The 21,962-nt window shown below is 56.5% G+C and overlaps 1 protein-coding gene across 1 annotated transcript; it reads left to right on the top strand.

Moving 5' to 3' along the window:
- The first annotated feature begins 11,357 nt into the window (after positions 1–11,357).
- LOC119090577 (DNA-binding protein inhibitor ID-1-like) lies at positions 11,358–14,585 on the top strand. The gene is made up of 2 exons (XM_037213406.1): positions 11,358–11,668; positions 14,299–14,585. Exons 1-2 carry the CDS (start codon positions 11,387–11,389, stop codon positions 14,320–14,322), a joined length of 306 nt encoding a protein of 101 aa, XP_037069301.1. The 5' UTR covers positions 11,358–11,386; the 3' UTR covers positions 14,323–14,585.
- The last annotated feature ends 7,377 nt before the right edge of the window (positions 14,586–21,962 follow it).

Genomic DNA, 21,962 nt, shown 5'->3' with positions numbered 1-21,962 from the left:
GCCTCCGTGGTGGTCATAGTCATCATGCTGTCCGTAGTCACCATAGCCGTAGCCGTAGTCGCGGGCGTACCCAAAGAAGATATCGCAGTCGTGACCGTAGTCGTACTCGCCGTAGTCGTGGTTGTAGCCGTGGCTGCTGTAGTGTCGGTATCTGCCCTTGTCGCGGTAGTCTCGGCCACCCTTCTTGCCGTAGCCGAAGAAGGCGCCGCCGCTGCCGTAGTCTCCGCAGTGGCCCTTGTCCTGCTTGCGGAAGAGCCGCCCCATGAGGCCGGCGTGCACCGCGGCCGGCACGAGCAGCAGGCCGAGCAACAGCCGGACGTTCATGGTGCCGGCCGGGCGCGACTCACTGGTGCGGGGCCGGCCGCCGAGCCGCCTTTATCAGCTAGCCACGGACGGCTTTCACTGATCGGGCTGGCAGGGCCGGCTCGGCAAAAACCCGCCCCCCGGTTCTGGCTGCGGGCTGGGCAGCGTTACGTGGACTGATGTGATGCAACTGTCGGCGGCTTGCCGTCGCTGACCGTCCCCCGGCAGCTACCGTCGCTGACCGTCCCCCGGCACCTGCCGTCGCTGACCGTCCCCCGGCAGCTGCCGTCGCTAACCGTCCCCCGGCAGCTGCCGTCGTCGGCACGTTCCTCGCTGCGCTCTTTTCGTCTACCTCGCTGGGAACTTACGTGAGCTGGACCTCGACTTCTGTCAAACCGTGTCCGGTTGTTCCGCCTCCGATTTCCGGCTGCCTTGTTGCCTGTCCCGACACAACCCGTTCTGAAATGGTCCACCGGCCACGCTTTTCCCTGCACGGTCATCCATTGCGATGCTCTTCCAGCTTTCTCCTGTGGACCCATGGGCTGCGCTTTACTGAGTCCCCCTGGCAATCCTTTACTTGAGATACCCTGGCCTGCCTCGCCCAACAAATCAATCTCTCCGGTGCCCTAGGTATTAATTCTCTGCGGCTCCCTAGGCAGTCCTCTATGCGGTCCCTCTGTAGTCACTCGCTACGGCCCTCTCGGCAGTCGTCGGTCCTTGTTTCTGGCAGTCCCCTCCGCGAACGGCCCTTCATTGTTAATGATCTGGGCAGATTACAGCTCTCACTCTCTGGGGCAGTCCTTCACTTCATTCCCCTGGGCAGTCCTGTCACTGCATCCCCATGGGAAGTCCCCCCTGCAACTGCATTCCGCCTGGGCAGTCCTGCACTGCAAAGTCCTCTCGGGCAGTCCTGCACTGCATTCCCCTGGGACGGTCCTGCACTGCAGTCCTCTCGGCAGTCCTGCACTGCATGCCCTCCTGAGCAGTCCTGCACTGCAGTCCTCTGGACAATCTTCACTTCATTCCCCTGGGCAGTCCTTCATTTCATTCCCCTGGGCAGTCCTCACTTCATTCCCCTTGGCAGTCCTGCCCTGCGATCCCCTGGGCAGTCCCTTCACTTCATTCATCTAGGCAGTCCTTCAACTGCATTCCTCTGGGCAGTCTTCTCTGCGGGTCCTCTAAGCAGTCCTTCATTGCAGCTCTCTGAACATTCCTTTCTGTGGTCCTCTGGCCTCCTTTCGTTGCAGTCGTATTTGGTGGAAGTGAAATCTTATGATTTCCTTATCTGCAAGAGCCTCAAGGAAAAACCGGTACGAGACGTTATTGCTCAGATTGCCGCAGATGTATGTACTGTTTCATGTAAACATCGTAGTGCGCGAAGGCCCAGACGTCTCAGCTGCAGCGTCCCTACACGTCCGCGGGCCCATCCTTCATCCCGCATATAGTCCCTATCTGTCCCAAATGTTAGGAACGTCAAATTTTCATTAACCTTTCAATGCTTCTCTGAATGTCAGGAGGAGCATCATCTTTGGCTCGGGTAAGTAATGTTATGGAACTTTGCGAATTTATGCACTGCTGATCAAGGAGCACAAAATGGAAGAGGCTGCTCAGCGATGTAACTGGACTTAACTGTGTTCTCGTCCACTGGAATGCAGGATCTGGTTTTCAACAGAGGATCTCAGTGAACGCCTCAGTATTTCAACGCCAGAGAATTGGCCATCGACTGTAGTCCGCGTGCAAGCAACGCTAGTAGTGCACACAATCTGACGGTACGCACAGCAGTGGTCAAGCACGTGACTCCGGTTACTCCGATGCCTTTTTCGACATCCTGCTACGGCTGCATCCGTGCTTATTTATGGCAATGGTCCGCTAAAATGACCACTATATGTCTCGAATGTGAATCCCCTCCCACTCCCCTGTACCTGCTGACTACCTAGTGAGTAATGGACCCGAGCACGTGGTCGCTCTTTTGACTACTTCAACAGCAACACCTTACCGGTTCTGTCTGCTGTTCCGAGGGCATACAGTTCATGACGTCACCGCTCGAGCGCGTTCTGATTGGCGTTTGGCTTGCGCCAGCGAATGACGTGAGGTCCTCTCGATCATCGCAGAGTAGTGGAAAAGGAACTAAGCACCGGTACTCTACACTCGCGAAAGCGGCCGGTGACAATAAAAAACTTGATCCGAACCCTTTTAATGGATGGATTTCTGGGATCAGCACTCAATCATTCCGGTCCTAGAAAACAATCCTGCTGTTATTACATAGACCTGTAGCGTGGGCACTGTCTGAACATTGCCAAAAATGGGAGATAGTACGATGGAAAAAATTGAAAGATGACAGACGTAGCATTCATACGTTAAAGTTAACGGGAATACATGTGAAAATATGGAGAAAGTAAAGTGACAAAGTGGCAAGTTGAAGGGCGTGTTCGTTCAAAAGAAACACCGGCCGTTTCAAAAAAGAGCCGTCGGGATATATAAACACATATATAATTTGCCCACTGGGTGAAGTGAGCGGTATGGCAGGTGGCTACACAGTGGCTACACCAGCTTTCCTCAAAATTAGCCCGGCCTCAAAATCTTACCATGGAAGAGGCTCACCCAAGCTGTTTTATGACGCCAACATTCCTCAACATTCACTATCCGCGCATAATGACTTCGACACTTGATGTGAATTGAATAGATCTTTGATTGCCTGCTGTGAGCTTTTATGGGAAAAATTTACCTACAGCTGTCGGAGCGGACCTTGTTTTGGAATTCAGAGAAAATATGACTTTGTGAGTCAGTTGGCTTAGATTGCTGTCATATTGTACCGTGCTTTACCCTGGAAAATCAGCATGTGGAGAAGTCTCCACACATCTGTCAGCATGTCCATCAATCAGTGCAATGCCTACGATTCCGTGGCTCCGTCTGCCCGAAATCCCGCCTAACGATCCAGTGGATAACTATGATGCAGTGCTTCTTATGAGTTGTGCAGCGACCGCAGTGGTCTTCAGTGCGGCAGAGTATGCGTTATATCGCCAAATTGGCTTTTTCCCACTACCCGCGGCGTTTTGAAGAAGAAGAGCTTTATGGCGTAGGATTCCACGAAAAATTGCATACGTAGGATTCTCACGCGTTATACTTTGTCCTTTGAAATCAAATAGCACCTGCCTGGCCAATTACGCTGACTAATTCGCCCATTACACCAGAAAAACAAACTGATTACACGTTCCGACATCCCGTGACAGACTGGATTTCACCGGCGGGGACAGTAAGCCGTCACTCCTCCCGCCGCGCGCGCCACCCGTGCAAACGCCGCGCGCCGGCCACCCCGGCCGTGAATGAAGACAATTACACCTCTAGGTCATAGGGCGGCACGCGCCGCCGTCAGCCGCGGGCCAACATTGAGAAAACGCCTCGGAGCAGAAACAGCGACTCGCCAGCTGCCGCCGCTCCAGATTTGCAACCTGTTGCGCCCAGACCGCCGCGTCGTCTGGCGGCTCGACTTTGGGCACGGCGCGGCGCGCGCCCAGAGTCAAGCCGTCGCGGCGGCCACGCCCGGCGCGCAGGTGCAATATGTTGGCCAGTGCGGCCGCTGCGGCGCCACCGGCGGAAGCGAGGCGATCCTATTCATAAAACGGAGGCCGGACGTGCGAGCCGGGCTCTGGAGCCTTGAATGGAGGGAAGGGGAGCGGGGTGGAGTGGGGGGTTGATTCAGGCGCGACTGACGGACGGGTGGTCAGCGGATCATTAAAGCCCAGGGGTGTGTTTGACGGGAGGGGAGGGGTGGATGCCGTTCAAACTGGAAGGATTGAGCCTTCCGGATAGTTCCTAACTCCACATCCGAAATACATGGAATTACCAGATCAGTGCATGCATTGTTAGGCAAAGACGTCAATTGTGCGGGATGCACAATACGCATCAATGCCAAAACACCTGTATGCGGGGCACTGGCCAACTTGGTAATTCTGTGAAGCTCATTGCATTTTTTATACTACTTTTACGTACATCTAAGCACTACGCAAGTAACTGATTCCAAAGCTCTTTGCGTAGACAAGGCAGGCAAGACATCACATCATGAAGCCATAGTCCGAAAGTTTAGTGACTTATGCAAAGAGCTACATAGCCCAGTACAGCATGGACCCATATCAGCATTGCTTGGTGGAACTAGTTCACGCCGTTCTGGGTGAATTTGATGACCTTGATGGTTCGAATATTGGACAGGACTGAATCAGGCTGGTTCAAAAAGGCATTGGGTTGGGAATGAGTTTATGTTTTATTTTACAAAAGCGAAAACAATCACCGAAGTTTATGCCAGTTTCCATCACAGTAGTGGTGGTCCTTTGATTACCCAATTCCAGTGCGGTCGTTGAATGCAATAGTGCAACAGACGAAACATACAGCTTAGATTCAGTTTCGGTCGAGCTATGACCTTGATTTAATTGAGCTCGAGCTCAGGGTCATTGCCATAACTGGTAGCGGAGGAGGAGTAACAAAAAATATCGTGGCAAATCATACATGGGAGCCAAAACCAAAGAGGCGTTTCGCCAGTGAGGTTTAAAGTTTGTCTCGTTTCCGGCATTCATTTAGAGAATATCATAATCGGAGGGTAGTTGGTCTCTTGTTTATCTATGGAGTTTTGTTTGCTATACTTTCTCTCGTTCATCTCATATTGGATGTACCCTGTGAGGAGATTTCGAAGTGTGTGCTGAGCCCCACCAGAGAAGAAGGAGCAGAGAATATCCTTGAAGTCCGCAACGTTCCTAAACTTCAATACTGACGGACCTATTGGCGCACTTCGACTGGACCGATCCACAGAATATAGCACGCATGTATTGACGTTTAAGAAACAAGCTAATCCACCAACTGAACTGGACCAGACGCGAGTATTTCCGAAGGACCCGAATCAAAAACTGACCGATCCGGCTACACAGAAGCTTGCTTTACTACGCACTCAGCGGATGAGGTCTTACGGCGGCGTCTGCCTCTCATCCTGACAGGAAAGACGACAGGCCACATACTCAAGGGCGTTGCTTGAGTAAGAAGACTAAAGGGGCTCATGCATGTTAACTTGTCATTTTATGTTGCGATAGGCCTTAATGTCGTAGGTTTAGATGACTCATCATGGACATGGATGTATTCAGGAATTGACGAAGAGAGAGAGAGAGAGAGAGAGAGAGAGAGAGAGAGAGAGAGAGAGAGAGAGAGAGAGAGAGAGAGAGAAGAGAGAGAGAGAGAGAGAGAAGAGAGAGAGAGAGAGAGAGAGAAGAGAGAGAGAGAGAGAGAGAGAGAGATAGATAGAGAGAAAGAGAGAGAGAACTCTAGAAAGAGAGAAGGAGAAGAAGAGAGAGAGAGAGAGAGAGAGAGAGAGAGAGAGAGAGAAAGAGAGAGAAAGTGGAGGAGAGAGAGGGAGGAGGAGAGAGAGAGAGAGGAGAGGAGAGAGAGAGAGAGGAGAGAGAGAGAGAGAGAGAGGAGAGGAGAGAGGAGAGGAGAGAGAGAGGAGAGAGAGAGAGGAGCGGAGGAGAGAGAGAGGAGAGAGAGAGAAGAGAGAGAGGAGAGAGAGGAGGAGAGAGAGAGAGAGAGAGGGTGGGGGGGGGGGCTTATCTTAAGCCCACTGAAGATCTCTTGCATGACGTTTAACAAGATGCATGCCTTTGATTCTGTTAGTTTTACTACCTTGGCGTTTAAATGTCAACATCCATTAATACGCATTTTTATAAATTTGAAGAATTTCATGAGAAGCGCAGTACATGCCCCGGAGCCACTACGTGCATAACCCCTTTATCATGACAATACATTCGCTTTGGCAGGTTATCCGTATACATCTGTGATACATAAAAAAGGTCGATTAGTATGGATTGAATTTTTAAATGGCGGATGGGCTTGGGATACATCACACAAACCTAATCCACAAAGAGCCGCGGAGCACCTCTGCAATATTGAAAAACCGTACAGTTGTGAGAGCCCGAGGAAGGGGAAGATACGCTGTGTACGACTGTGGTGATGCCGGCATGCCTTGCCTTCCGAGTACTCATTCTTCACATGCCATTTGTTAAAAGTAACCTAACGGAGGTTTCCAAACTGCGTCAGCCGTAAGCGCAATAGCACAGCTTCAAACGGTTGAGTCGTACCCTCCGGGCCGTTACCACTTGTGCAAGCCGAGCTTCGAGCATGTGCTCTTGACTTCCATCCTGGCCGACACAGTGGCGGCCTTTGTCGCCCTGTGCTCTACTCTTGTGCCCGGCTCCCCGCATGCGGAGATGGTGTGCGCCGAGACGGACCCGGCGTCGGGGCTTGGAGCCGGTCCGCGCCCGTTTGGACGACAATCTCCGAACTCGCTGACGGTTGCACCGAAATGGATCGAACACAGTGAAAGCTGAGGTACTTTATAGTCAAGTCACGAGATGACGGGCGCCGTTGATCCACTTTGAGTCCTCCCCTGGTGCACGGCCAATGTTTATTTTATGGCTACTTTCAGTGATACTGTCCAATGTCCATCGGCGGTAGGCGGTGGGTCTGATCACATCGGCCATAGCCCTCCACAGTCAATGTCCTGTTTGCGTCCTGTTTCTTCTGCGTCCAGCTGTGCTGTCTAATATTCTCCGCTCAGCTTTCGATCCCTGCATATATATATATATATATATATATATATATATATATATATATATATATATACTATTCGGAGGGCGACCGCCACATGGGGTGCGGCGACCGCCCTCCCTAGACTGATAGTGGCGCCGCTCGCACCCTTTGCGTCCGCCGGTGACGCTCGGCTGTGCTGTGTCCAGCACCTGTGTCCGACGGTGTCCGACGGTGTCCAGCTGGTGCTGTGTCTGTCCGGCACCTGTGTCCGGCGGTGTCCGGCTGGTGTTGTGTCTGTCCAGCGCCGGTGTCCGGCGGTGTCCGGCTGGTGCCGCGTGCCCCGCGTCCGGCACCAGTGTCACGCGGCGGCGGCAGGTGCTGCTCGCAGCCGCGCACCGTGACACGCGGCCGTGTGACCCGAGGCGTAAATCTGGCCGGCCGGCCATCTGGCCCTCAAGACGGGAGGGGGTGGCGGCGGCCCCTCCTCGCACCTGCGCCCGCCTCTTCCTGCCGGCTGGCCGGCCGGCGCGCGCAGGTGAGGAACATCCGGCCAACGCCGCCGCACGGACACAGAGAGGAAGGAAGAGGCGCATCACAGGGAGAGAATGAGCAGGACAAGGCACCAGCTGCCACCTCTACATCTAGATATAATACAATAGCATACGTCTTGTATAGGCAGTTTATGGTGGGCAATGGACCAAATGCATTCTTTCTCCCAACCGAGTTTTTTGAAGGTTACTTCGTAATTAGGCGTGGCGATAAATAGGCAGAGAACGTGCTTAATTACCTCTTTGTCTTAAGAGCAAGTGGTGTTTAGAACGTGCGCAAAGCTGCGACGCAAATCTGCGAATAACCAAATGTCATGCAGATTGATGTAAAGATAACCGAAGGGCAGATTGTTGGAATGACACCGGCGGTGGTTCATGTTGCGGCCACTGTACTGATGCCGACCACAGCGTCGGCTGTTGTGCTGATGTCGACCACAGCGTCGGCTGTTGTGCTGATGTCGAACACAGCGTCGGCTGTTGTGCTGATGTCGACCAGAGCGTCGGCTGTTGTACTGATGCCGACCACAGCGTCGGCTGTTGTGCTGATGTCGACCACAGCGTCGGCTGTTGTGCTGATGTCGAACACAGCGTCGGCTGTTGTGCTGATGTCGACCACAGCGTCGGCTGCTGTGCTGATGTCGACCACAGCGTCGGGTGCTGTGTTGATGTCGACCACAGCGTCGGCTGCTGTGCTGATGTCGACCACAGCGTCGGCTGTTGTGCTGATGACGACCACAGCGTCAGCTGCTGTGCTGATGTCGACCACAGCGTCGGCTGCTGTGCTGATGTCGACCACAGCGTCCGTGTTGTGCTGATGTCGACCACAGCGTCCGTTGTTGTGCTGCTCCACGTCAGCTGCGCGGAAGTGGCGGCCGACTGGTAGCCGACTGGTAGCCGACTGGTAGCCGCTCGCATTTCGTCAGACGGTGTCGTTATCGCGTGCAGAACAACACCGGCAGACGCATCCTGTTTCTGTTCTCCTGCTCTCTGTTCAGCTGCTGTATATTCCACACAATGGAGGGGGGGGGGGGGGGATCGAAACGTCCCTTGCACGGTTACATACTTTTTGTAAATGTGTCCTACACAGCTCTCCCTTCTACCATCGGTCCTGTAATAAGCAGTTTTCTCTCTGCAGCCAACTTTTTCCAGCCAGTCGGACATTTTCAGATATGGGACAGGTAAAACTACCGTACTTTCCATTTTCTTTTTAAATCATAGCCTTAGATGCGTGCAGAGTTGTCTCAGTCTCTGTCGTGTTGGCAAGCTGTTAGGCGCCTTCTTCATACTATGCTGTACTAAAATCGCACTATTCCAAACACATAGTCGGCCGATGACTTGCCTCATGCAGCGCTGTCATGGTCCCACTCTCCATCGAGCGCTTATGCAGCTGCACGGTAAGCCGTTAGAGTTTGCAAAGTTCAGAAAGTACGGTGGTTTAGTGTATCAGTGTTTCAACATGTCAACATCTGAGTCCCCTTTTTCACCCCAAGACGACTCCAGGACGGGTTTTTGGAAGGCATGGACGGAAAGCGGGAATGGAAGGGATGTCGGGACGGATAGCGGGCTGTTTCAAGCGGACGTGACGTCCAAGGCTCCTTTTGACAGTGCGGACGTGAAATACAAGGCTCCTTGACAGTGCCCTGCCGAGGTTCGGCTGAAGTGAGGCATCACGAGCTCCATTGTCTCAAGGCTGGTTGCATTTAAGCGCCGTTTAACGTATGTGAACTGCCAGAGACGGATCCGAGATTAATGAGGTGAGGACTTAAGGTGCCGTATGTGTTCTCGGGAGCTACGGTGCACGGCTTATGAAAAACCATGCAGTTTTCCTGGCACGATTTCTCGAAAACTTTCAACAATGAGTTACAAGAGATGTAACGTAACATATACAACATGCACAGCAACATACATACCGAAACAGCAATATTCTATGTGCAGGGGAGAGGAGACTACAGGGGATATCTAGTTTGAGTTTTGGCCGTCGGGCAGTAGAGTTATAGTTCTCGCCTTTTCTGAACGCCGGCGTCACGTACATCGACAGTGTTGACATTTCACAAGCATGTAGGCATGAACAAGGCATGTACGCATGCAGGCAGGAACAAGGACAGTGTCAAGCCATCTGGATGGTTGGCAAACCCTTCTCATCGCGACAAGGCTAGTGTCAGTGCCACGATCAGTCGCCCACAATTTCATCGTTATTTTAGCTGCGCCTGGCGAAACGTAACAATGCCAGGGTCATGGCCATAAGCTATGGCCTCCGAATGATAGAGTGTGTCGGAGCGGGTTAACAAATAGGGCTTCTAACAACAGCGCAGGACGCTCTATTCATGTAGGAAACACTCAAAACCCAATATAAATGGCCCTACATTCAAGTAAGAAGTACCCAAAACCCAGTGCAGAAGGCCTCCGAAAGATGGAGTGTACCCGAGGAGGTTATCAAATGGCCCCAATAGGAACGCAGGGCCCTAAATTTAAACACCAAGACCCAATGCGCAGGGCCCCCGAGCAATCCCGTGTGGCAGAACAGTCAGGCGAACAGAGGGGCCCCCGTCAAGAGCGTAGGCCCCCGTTCGAATAGGACGTACCCAAAACCCGATGTAGAGGGCTCCCGAACGATCGAATGCGCCCGAGCGGGTTATCAGATAGGCCCCCGACAAGAGCGTAGGACCCCAATTCAAGTAACACGTACCCAAGACCTAGCGTGGAGGGCCCCCAAAAAGATCGAGTGTACCCGAGCAGGCTATCAGATGGCTCTCGATAAGAGCGTAGGGCCTTACATTAAAATGCTCAATGTGCAGGGCCCCGGGCAATCCAGTGTGTCTAAGCAGGTTAACGAATGGGGCCCCCACAAGTGTGCAGGGCCCTCCATTTAGATGGAAAGTACACCAGGCCCAGTTTGGAGGGCCCCGACCGACCGAGAGTGTATAAGCAAACTAACAGATGGCCGCCCGACAAGAGCCTAGAGCCCTAAGCAAGTGACATAGAATTGGAAACGCCGTAGACAAATGCAGAGGGCCCATGAGCATATCGCGAGCATGTTGGTAGGTGAACCAAAACCAACGTAAAGGGTCCCCGAGCATCCGACAATACCCCGGCAGGTTAACATATGGGTCCCCGGCTATAGCCCACAGAGCCTTTCTGGCGGATGGAGAGAATCCATGGAAGGCCCCTGATTGACGAGAGCGCCCTGGCACGTTAGCAGGGAGGGCACAGCAACAGTGCAGGACCCTCCTAGAAAACGCAAATAAGTCGAGGCCAACGTGGAAGGCTCCTTGGCGATCGGAATGACACTGCAAGTGGGCATATAGATCCCCGGAAACACCATAGGGCTTCTGGACAGCGCGACAAGGCTTAAAATGTCCAGTTAGCAGCTTTATCAATAAGTAAATATTCGTTCTCTCTTTTCGTACGCCCTTTACTCTTGATTGCACCTGTTCTTGGTGGCCTGAAAATAAAAAAGTCCATATTGGTTGCATTTTGTGTTTAAAAAGCTGCATCTGGTCGGTCGACTATGGGTCCCTTCGGGGTCCAAAGTTGGGCCTTGGCCCCGTGGCCATCTCCTCTGGATCTGCCCCTGAACTGCACCAAATGTTGGCTTGCGGCTGTTTGTGTCATAACGCATTGTTGGTTCGCCATGGGCATTCCAATTTTACCTCATGGTTTTTCTCGCCCCAAACGCCTTTGTAGCTTCAGCGACGTTTGCTAACACACCAGACAGCCATAATTGGCCGTGTGCTTTATACGTGCGGACGTGGAGTGGCGGCTGTTGAACGGGGACGCGTTTCCAGTTGACACGCTTCGGTCATTTTGCTTGGAGGTCCGGCAGCGGCGGCGGCTTCGGCCAATCAGCGTCGCCGCTCTGACCGGAGGGCGGAGCCTGGCGCCGCGCAGCTGCGCCGTCCGCCGGCGCCGGCCTGACGTCAGTCGCGATCCTGCGAGCAGCGGAGCGGGAGGTGTCGGTCCGCTGTCCAGCCATGAAGTCGAGCCGAGCGAGCGCGGAGGTGGCACCGGCCGGCCGGCAGCGGCGCCGCGTGGCCTCGTATCTGGAGCAGCTGCGGCAGCTGGTGCCGCTGGTACCGCTCGACAGGCCCGTCAGCCAGCTGGAGGTGATCCAGCACGTGATCGACTACATCAGCCAGCTGGAGGAGCAGCTGGAGCGGCGGCAGGAAGCGCCGCGGCCTGCCAAGCGGCGCCAGCCCCTGCAGGAGATGTCGCGCAACCAGGCGCCCGGCCCCGTCTCCGAGCCTCTCAAACAGGTACGCTGGGGCGCCGCGGTACCGACGGGGTACCGCCCGGGTATCGGCGGTTACAGGCGGGGTAAGGACGGTGTGGAGAGAGGCCTGAGACTGCGAGCTCCACCGATACTTCACCTCTCCATCTCCATTACTGTGTGGGCAGATTCAGGATTGCTCGGAGCGTGGCCTTTTTGACTAGCGTGTCGATGGCTTCGCGAGGCAACAGGCAGAGCGAATGCTGACTTCTGGTATCGTCCGCCTATATACCGTCCACGTCTTCGCGATAAAATCTTCCTAACCACCGACGAGTTCTCATCACCATCATGGACAATGAACTCTCCTAATAGCAGCAACTAGAGCATAATCACGCTCAAATAAAGTCTACCGCCCCATTCTCCCGTTATGGTTTAATTTGGCCCTGGCACGTGTGTCGAGATCACTTTCAATGGGTGCGAATGCCGGCTTTGGGGGTGGGGGGTGGAATACTTAAGTATGGTTCCCCACACCACTGCTGTGCGCCTATCCTCCTCCTCCCGCCTTGTTCATGAACCGCGCCTCGGCCAGCGAGAGAGTACAGTCGATGACATCGGTGTCTGTCGGGACAAATGTGCCAGGGCCAGCTTCTCTTACCGGCCCTGGTGTGACCTTTGTGAGCCGGGCCTCATCACCATCTGTCGGCGCTGACCGCAACGCCAGCCAGCGGTGGCGCCGGACCGTGTCACGTGTCAGGCACGTGGGCGCGGCAGCCGCGCTATAGCCGTGCCCGCGCGGAGCGACTCACTTTCGAAGCTTGCTAATATGGCATCGGACCCCAGCGTGAGTAGAGCGAAAACGTACAAAGCGCAAGCGCGCCACGAACCTCTGAGCCCGGCCCTGTCCCTGCGCCAGCGGCCCACGTCTGCAGCGTGGGTGGCCAGCAGCTCCCTGTGCCCCATGCTATGCGGCCGTCGTCGTGCCCAGCGCCGACCGGACCCGGGCCGGACCCGCGCCGGACCAGGGCCGGACCCGCGCCGGACCCGCGCCGGACCCGCGCCGGACCAGGGCCGGACCCGCGCCGGACCCGCGCCGGACCAGGGCCGGACCCGGGCCAGATCTCGCCGGACCCGGGTCGAACCCGCGCCGGACCGCGCCGGGCCGCGCAGCTGGCCGCGGGTCCCACGTGAGGCCAGCGACGGCCATCTGCGGGCGGCGCGCGCGGGGCTTGTGTGCGAGAGCCCCTCGGCGGCCCACCTGTCGCCTCTCCCAGCCGGACAGATGCCGCCGCCGCCCTGATATGATTACCGCCGCGCATACCGCTCCCGGTGTCCCATCTGCCACCGTGCTGCCGGCCCGCGGTGGCCCCCCCCCCCCCCCTCTCCCCGGCGGCCGCTGCCCGGCTGTCCCCGCGGGTGCCGTCTGTCGCGCGGCCAAATTGGTCGGCCTGAGCGGTGCCCGGCCGTCGCGGCGCGTTACCGCCCAGCCACTGACGGCCCGCCGCCGGCCGGGGGTGGGGCGGCCTCCGCGGGCCGGGCGGGGCCGCTGTGACCTGCGAGGGAGGGCGCCGGAGGGGCGAGGTCACACGGCGGGAGGCGGTTCGCTGTCAGGTCGCGTGGACAGCGGAGGACACACAGTTAGGTCGCGGGGTTGCAGGGGGTGGCCCGTGAAGTCACATGACATTAGAAAGCGTACCGGAAGATCATGTGGCGGCGAAGAGCAAACCGTAGGGTTGAATGCCGAGTGTGAAAGAGCGAGAGAGCAGCTGGTAGCGGCACGGGAGCGCTGTTTGCCGTGCCTTGATGGCCCGTTCTGCGACGTCACTTCCTGTCTCTTTGCATGAACACTGGGTTTTGTCAATGGAATAAGTCACTAAACTGGGATGACTGGCGCGCGGCAGTCATCATCTTTTGTGAAAAATTGTTCAAAAGGACGCGTCGCGACATGCATGCCACAATGTTTATCATTAGCTTCCGTGATGGCAATTTCGTTAATAGAAATAGCACCGGCACAAACATGCCAATAAGTGTAACGGCTAACGAGGCAAGCATCCCCGTCTCCGCCCTTGTTAACAATGGATCATTAGCAGCTGCGAGATAATGGCCAAACTTCACATAAACGTGAATGATGCGCGCTTTTGCACTGATCGCATGAAAATGCATCAGAGCATCAGCAATACTATAGTACAAGTTAGAAAGGTAATGCGGTCTACTAGTTTTGCCATGAAGTGTTGGGGTCAGCAAAACAATGACCCTTGCCCGGCGCCCAGACCGCTGCCACGGGGACAGTCACACGCGGCAATGTGATCTCCTCATGGTCAACGCATATGTCGTCGTCTAATATTCCGCCGTAATTTCCCTTTTCATGTGCCCTCCCGCGTTTAGATCCGCTGCAATCTCCAAATGGATCCTTTGTCCCTCTGGCTAATAGCATGAATAAACATATCCTATAAAGAGACGAACAGATTTCACACGCAGCTTTTGAAGGGGAGCTGGTCCGCGTTAAACGAGCGCGAGGGATTAAGGTGAGGGATTTGGGCAGTGCTCTCCCTCTGATTGGGGTCTGGCTTGGAACGCGGATCTTCACAAGCAGATATATCTTTCGCTGATTAAACCCATCGGCAATGTTCCCAGCATGCAAACGGCTGGTATATTCAAACGGTGCGCCCTTTGTTTCAGGTGCAGCCGCGGAGTTCAATATAGGCTACTGCTGCCTGGTCTGGCCTCCCCTTCCCACTAGTCAGAACAGAGTCCTCGAGACCAGGACTCCAGAGTCGCCAGAGGCCTCGAGCTGGCGATTCTGTGATCGCGGAAGTTCCAGAGCTGAGGACTCCAGGGATTGCCAGGGTTCTGCGGCCAGGGCTCCAGCATCGCCGGACCCCTCGGGCTGAGGACTTGAGAAGCGCTGGGCCCCGAGCTGAGCGCTTCAGGAAGAGCCCCGAGCCCGCCCGGACGACTCCTGAAGCGGAAGAGGACGCGCAGGCGGCCGCCGGCCACCTGCGCCATCCCACGGTCCACCAGTCACTGCGTCCGGACCCACGGCGCGCCACGGTGATGCCGCCCGCAGGCCGGCCGGCGCACAGCTCAGCAGGTCCGCGCCGCGGCAACCACCGGCCCCACCCAGGTTCTTCAACCGCTGGCTGCTGAGCTCTCCGCCAGCTGACCGCTGAGCTCTCCCCCCCTCCGCCGCTGGACTCTCTGAGCTCTCCGCCGCTGGACTCCTCTGAGCTCTCCGCCGTCTGGATGCTGAGCTCTCAGCCGCTGGGACTCTCTGAGGCTCTCCGCCGCTGGACGCTGGGCTCCTTCCGCCGCCGCTGGACTCTCTGAGCTCTCCACCGTCTGGTAGCTGGAGCTCTCAGCCGCTGGACGCTGGGCTCTCCGCCGGCTGGACCTCTCTGAGCTCCTCCACCGTCGGAGCTGAAACTCTCCCGCCGTCTGGACCTCGCGCCCGTCTGCATGACGCGGCTGACGCTTGCCAGTCAGCGGGTGCTGTCGGAGGGGCATCTCAGCCGCGCGTCTCCGGGTATGACGATAACGGTGGATTCCGTCGGCTCACTGCACCTCCGAGCGGGACGCACCGAGGTGAAAAGACGAGGCGAACACCCACCGACGCACAGCAGGAGGGAGGGGAGGCGGACCGACCATTACATGTGATATTTCCCCACAGTGTGTTGTGCTTGCATTTGCGCTTGTTTCGCGCCGGGCTACAGAACACAGTCCGGCTTTGTTTCCGTCGCCCCGGTAGAGGCTACACCCGCGCGCGGTCCGGCGAGAGGCAATAGCATGAATGGCTCATGTCACAAATGTTGCCACCATCGCGTTTGTCTGCCACCATTGTGCTACACTGTCTGTTGGTAGCGTAGCGCCTAGTCGTTTTATTCATGTAGTCGCGTGCCGTCGCCGCAGGTCTCGCTCCTCGAAATGTGGCGATGGAAGAGCCAGCGAGCGTCCCTGTTATAATGAGCTTAGAGTGAGGCTAGCGCGTTTCTTGTGCGACTCGAATCTCAGAACACGCACGGTGTGCGCGGCGTTCAAGCAACTGTGACAAATGTCCACAGGCATTTTCTCACGATGTGAGCGTGAGTTCCCTTGTGGCTCTTTCAGGCGATGGATGGTAATGTCACAGCGGCTGTTGCACTTACCGGAGGGCAAATTCGCGCATTTTGTTCGTGCAAAGATACCAAAGACGGTGTGGTGAATACACGTCATAGCATAAGTAACGTGTTTTCGAGTGGCTTCGGCAAAGAAAGGTAATATTACCCATGACACAACTGGCGAAAAGTTTCAAATATATCAAACGATTTATCGATGAACATGCCGCAATAATAGCTATCTTAGTAGTAAAGGTAGATGTTTATGTGCACACCGGACCGTCTCCCTGCAGTGGATTCACGGAAATACACGAGTGGTGGTACGGAAACCCGCCTGATGCGGAACAACGTGTTGCAATTAGAATCGAGCTGCTTCAGCGGCTTGCGACCAATAAAATGCAGAAGTTACGTGGGTGAAAAGTTGCAGAATCTGCCGATTTTGTACGTCGCATCTTTCCTTTTGCAGACCACCTATTCCGTCTCTTGCGTTTCGTAAGCCGAACGTCAGTTTATGTTTTCATTAAGTCAGGGGCGTGTGGAGAATTTCGCAAAAAAGGCAGAAAGCACAACTCGGATCCTCAAAAATTTCCATTGAAAACGGAACTTAGTGCGGCCGGGCGCCATTTTGTGTGTATCGTAGGGCAACGTCGCATACTCTCGGCCGTCTTGTTTTCGTATCTATGTGGAGCTGTTAGCTGGCAATATTAAGTCGCATTCACGCGACTAAATATTGCCATGAATTTGGTGAGGTGGTGGCACTATGTGCGTACGCCTCTGCACTGTATTTTATACAGCTATGTGTTGTTAACATGTGCGAAAAGATATCTTGTACGCAGATGTGGCTATAGGTTAAGCCCATAGGTGAAACTTTGGAAGCAAATGACAAAGTAAAGGTCAAACTTATGGCAATACGAAACATCCCCCAAGCGTCAGGAGAAGCCACCGCAGCCATCGACTAAGTACGCATGCCTAACTTAAAGATGATACATTTTGGCAGACTCCCAGAGCGTCTACCGGTTTACTTCAGTAGCGACAGCGCAGCTTTCGGATTTCACTGAAATACCTGGCGATTCCTGCGCCTGTGGACTAGTTGCATATCGATATCTATTGTCGTGCTTTTCTTCCCATGGCTGGAAACGTCACACTTAAATTCTTACAGGATGAGGGACGGCGTGCTACGTGTGAGGTAACAACAGACTCCCTTCAGCTACCAACTGCTGCAGCCATCGCAGCATCTGAGTCGAGAATCGAGAGCAGCCAGGCCCCGGACCATGTGACTAAGAATACCCAGTGACCGCTGACCGCCTACTGGTCGCTGATGACTGGCTGTTGATAGGTGATAACTGAATACTGGTCGCTGATGACTGACTACTGGTCGCTGATGACTGACTGTTGATGGGTGATGACTGACTGTTGATGGGTGATGGCTGAATACTGGTCGCTGATGACTGGCTGTTGATCGCTGATGACTGACTGTTGATGGGCGATGACTGGCTGCTGGTCGCTGATTGCTAACTGCGGATCGCTAATGACTGCCTGTTGATGGGTGATGACTGACTACTGGTCGCCGATGACTGACTGCTGATCGCTGATATCTGACTGTTGATGGGCGATGACTGACTACTGGTCGCCGATGACTGACTGCTGATCGCTGATGCCTGACTGTTGATGGGTGGTGACTGACTGCTGGCAGCTAATACTGACTGCGGATCGCTGATGCCTGACTGATGGCTGACTGCTGACTGGTGACTGCTGACGCTCACTGACTGATCGGGGTCAGCCGACCTCAGGTCACAGCCAGATGGATGCGTGCTGACCGCTTACTAAGACTACAGATGACCGTCCGCGCCGAGGAGGGAGCCGTCCCGCCTCCGGCCCGCCATCGACTCCAGAGCACGCACACAGGCCTCCGTTCGGCGGGCGTCGCCTCCCGCCTCCGCCGCGGCTCCATCGCGTCGGACGCGGCGATCCGCCGTCGACAGCGTCGATCGATCCGAGCAGTGGGGCCGACGCGCCGAAGACCCGCAAGTCCACCGGATCGGACGCGGCGCCGCGGCCGACCGCCTGTCGTCGCCGCCAGCGCCGGCCTCTGGCGAGCTCTGGCAGGACGGGACCCTGATCCCGGCCCCAGCGCCGGCCTCTGGCGAGCTCTGGCAGGACGGGACCCTGATCACGGCCCCAGCGCCGGCCTCTGGTGGGCTCTGGCAGGACGGGACCCTGATCACAGCCCCAGTGCCGGCCTCTGGTGGGCTCTGGCAGGACGGGACCCTGATCACAGCCCCAGTGCCGGCCTCTGGTGAGCTCTGGCAGGACGGGACCCTGATCACGGCCCCAGCGCCGGCCTCTTGTGGGCTCTGGCAGGACGGGACCCTGATCACAGCCCCAGTGCCGGCCTCTGGTGGGCTCTGGCAGGACGGGACCCTGATCACAGCCCCAGTGCCGGCCTCTGGTGGGCTCTGGCAGGACGGGACCCTGATCACGGCCCCAGTGCCGGCCTCTGGTGGGCTCTGGCAGGACGGGACCCTGATCACAGCCCCAGCGCCGGCCTCTGGTGGGCTCTGGCAGGACGGGACCCTGATCACGGCCCCAGTGCCGGCCTCTGGTGGGCTCTGGCAGGACGGGACCCTGATCACAGCCCCAGTGCCGGCCTCTGGCGAGCTCTGGCAGGACGGTACCCTGATCACGGCCCCAGCGCCGGCCTCTGGTGGGCTCTGGCAGGACGGTACCCTGATCACGGCCCCAGCGCCGGCCTCTGGTGGGCTCTGGCAGGACGGGACCCTGATCACGGCCCCAGCGCCGGCCTCTGGCGAGCTCTGGCAGGACGGGACCCTGATCACGGCCCCAGCGCCGGCCTCTGGTGGGCTCTGGCAGGACGGTACCCTGATCACGGCCCCAGCGCCGGCCTCTGGTGGGCTCTGGCAGGACGGGTACCCGGTTCTACCAGAGCTCGTGGATCCAACTGTAGCTTGTTTTGAGCTGTGGCACCAGAAACTGCCGCATTTAAAGTTTTTTCCGCGCAACTGTCAGTAGCCGCTCCAAAATGAAGTAAGAATAGTATGGCGGTTAAAGGGGCGTCCGTAGCCACTGTCGCAAAGTCCCTTTTCTGGCACTGGGCACCGAAGGACAAACAATGACGAATGGGTGATATATACACAACAATTCCTGGTTAGGTGGCTGTCCGAGAGCGGATTTCTCTAGATGCCGGTGCCGACATTATCCGTGAAAGTGAACGTCGAATGTTATTTGAAGCGCGATGTACAGCTAAATCATGGCTCGCTCGGGTCTTCTGGCGACGACGATCTTGATAAATGGATGTCGTGCATGAAATCACGTCACGGTATGCACCAATGGATATCTAATGACTGGATGGCGGAAGCCGGGGAATGGGCATGGCATACTGTGCCTGTATGGCATGCTGTGGGGTCACATATCACAAGAATCTCGTGCAATCGAGATTGTGAACCCGTCTGTTCCGAAACTCTGTGAAACGTTCGCAGACTCCGTCCGGACCTGCTGTTCCGAGTCGCATGCGAGATGTAGACGAGTGGAAGCACAAACATCCTGATAGGATCCACCTCCCAGCCAGCCGTTTCAACGCGACGAGGAGCATAAGGGACGTCACGCAGCGTACGTCAGCCCCGCTCCGGTGCGGCGTTCTGGTCTCAGCGGCCGCGTGACGGGCTTCACCGACTAGCCGCCGGCTCGGGGGCGAACGGTTCAGCTGCTCTGAGACGCGCGCGGCGACCCGGATGGCCGAGAGCGACACCGTTACTTGGGACTCACGCACCAGGAGGCAAGGGAGTTAGTCTCGTCGGCCGTGGCGCGTGACAGTCAGTCACGATGACAGGGTCGCGAAGACACGGCCAGGAGCGATCCGAGGGACAGCAGGGTTTCAGTCTCGTGGGCATGTCACGAAGCAGCAGTCTCGTTGATGACCAGTAACCGAGAGAGGCCAGGGGCGATCCGAGGAACAGCAGGGGTTCAGTCTCGTGGCCGTGTCACGAGGCAGCAGTCTTGTCGATGACCAGTGACCGAGAGGCCCTGAGTGACAGCAGGGGTTCGGTCTCGTGGCCGTGTCACGAGGCAGCAGTCTTGTCGATGACCAGTAACCGAGAGGCCCTGAGTGACAGCAGGGGTTCGGTCTCGTGGCCGTGTCACCAGGCAGCAGTCTCATCGATGACCAGTAACCGAGAGGCCAGGGGCGGTCTGAGGGACAGCAGGGGTTCAGTCTCGTGGCCGTGTCACGAGGCAGCAGTCTTGTCGATGACCAGTGACCAAGAGGCCCTGAGTGACAGCAGGGGTTCGGTCTCATGGCCGTGTCACGAGGCAGCAGTCTTGTCGATGACCAGTAACCGAGAGGCCCTGAGTGACAGCAGGGGTTCGGTCTCGTGGCCGTGTCACGAGGCAGCAGTCTTGTCGATGACCAGTGACCAAGAGGCCCTGAGTGACAGCAGGGGTTCGGTCTCGTGGCCGTGTCACGAGGCAGCAGTCTCATCGATGACCAGTAACCGAGAGGCCAGGGGCGGTCTGAGGGACAGCAGGGGTTCGGTCTCGTGGCCGTGTCACGAGGCAGCAGTCTTGTCGATGACCAGTGACCAAGAGGCCCTGAGTGACAGCAGGGGTTCGGTCTCATGGCCGTGTCACGAGGCAGCAGTCTTGTCGATGACCAGTAACCGAGAGGCCCTGAGTGACAGCAGGGGTTCGGTCTCGTGGCCGTGTCACGAAGCAGCAGTCTTGTCGATGACCAGTAACCGAGAGGCCCTGAGTGACAGCAGGGGTTCGGTCTCGTGGCCGTGTCACCAGGCAGCAGTCTTGTCGATGACCAGTAACCGAGAGGCCCTGAGTGACAGCAGGGGTTCGGTCTCGTGGCCGTGTCACCAGGCAGCAGTCTCATCGATGACCAGTAACCGAGAGGCCAGGGGCGGTCTGAGGGACAGCAGGGGTTCAGTCTCGTGGCCGTGTCACGAGGCAGCAGTCTTGTCGATGACCAGTGACCGAGAGGCCCTGAGTGACAGCAGGGGTTCAGTCTCATGGCCGTGTCACGAGGCAGCAGTCTTGTCGATGACCAGTGACCGAGAGGCCCTGAGTGACAGCAGGGGTTCAGTCTCGTGGCCGTGTCACGAGGCAGCAGTCTTGTCGATGACCAGTAACCGAGAGGCCCTGAGTGACAGCAGGGGTTCAGTCTCGTGGCCGTGTCACGAAGCAACAATCTCATCGATGACCAGTGACCTGGATGGCAGTGGTTTAGTATCGTATGCTTGCACAGGAGCATCGATGGCTCAGCCTAATGACAAGGCTCTCGAGAGAGAGATAGTGATTCAGCCTATTGACCGGTAACAGGAGAAGAGGTAAGGCTCAGCCCAGTGAACAGTCACGAGTGAGCACATAACCCGGTCTAGTGGTCAGTAACGGGAGAGACGGCGGCTAAGTTCAGCGACCTGGCACAAGACCAGCGGCAGTTTGGCGCAGCGACCTGGCACAAGACCAGCGGCAGTTTGGCCCAGCGACCTGGCACAAGACCAGCGGCAGTTTGGCGCAGTGACCTGGCACAAAACCAGCGGCAGTTTGGCGCAGTGACCTGTCACGAGAAGGGCAGCGGTTCGGCGCAGTGACCTGTCTCGACAAGGGCGTCGGTTCGGTGTAGTGACCTGTCTCGAGAGGGGTGGCGGTTCGGTGTAGTGACCTGTCTCGACAAGGGCGTCGGTTCGACGCAGTGATCTTGTCACGAGAGGAGCGTCGGTTCGGTGCAGTTATCTTGTCACGAGAATGGCGGCGGTTCGGCGCAGTGACCTGTCTCGAGAGGGGTGGCGGTTCGGCGCAGTGATCTTGTCACGACAAGGGCGTCGGTTCGGTGTAGTGATCTGTCACGAGAAGGGCGTCGGTTCGGTGTAGTGATCTGTCTCGACAAGGGCGTCGGTTCGGCGCAGTGATCTTGTCACGACAAGGACGTCGGTTCGGCGCAGTGACCTGTCTCGAGAGGGGTGGCGGTTCGGCGCAGTGATCTTGTCACGACAAGGGCGTCGGTTCGGTGTAGTGATCTGTCACGAGAAGGGCGTCGGTTCGGTGTAGTGATCTGTCACGAGAAGGGCGTCGGTTCGACGCAGTAATCTGTCACGGAGGAAGTGCTGTGTAGGGGGAACCAACGCTTGGCTCTGTCGAATCACCTGTCATGAGAGAGACAGTGGTTCTGCCTAGTGGGCTGTCAAGCGATATGCAGTAGTGCTCTGTCGAATCACCTGTCATAAGAGAGAC

Source organism: Pollicipes pollicipes, unplaced genomic scaffold (assembly GCF_011947565.3).
Source record: "Pollicipes pollicipes isolate AB1234 unplaced genomic scaffold, Ppol_2.1 Scaffold_3087;HRSCAF=3621_pilon_pilon_pilon, whole genome shotgun sequence".
In the NCBI taxonomy this organism is placed as follows: domain Eukaryota; kingdom Metazoa; phylum Arthropoda; class Thecostraca; order Pollicipedomorpha; family Pollicipedidae; genus Pollicipes; species Pollicipes pollicipes.
This window is presented reverse-complemented; position numbering and strand designations above follow the sequence as displayed.

Coding starts and splice junctions, on each gene's coding strand:
- LOC119090577 (XM_037213406.1), top strand. CDS start 11,387: ATGAAGTCGAGCCGAGCGAGCGCGGAGGTGGCACCGGCCGGCCGGCAG. Junction 11,669..14,298: donor TCTCCGAGCCTCTCAAACAG/GTACGCTGGGGC, acceptor CCTTTGTTTCAG/GTGCAGCCGCGGAGTTCAAT.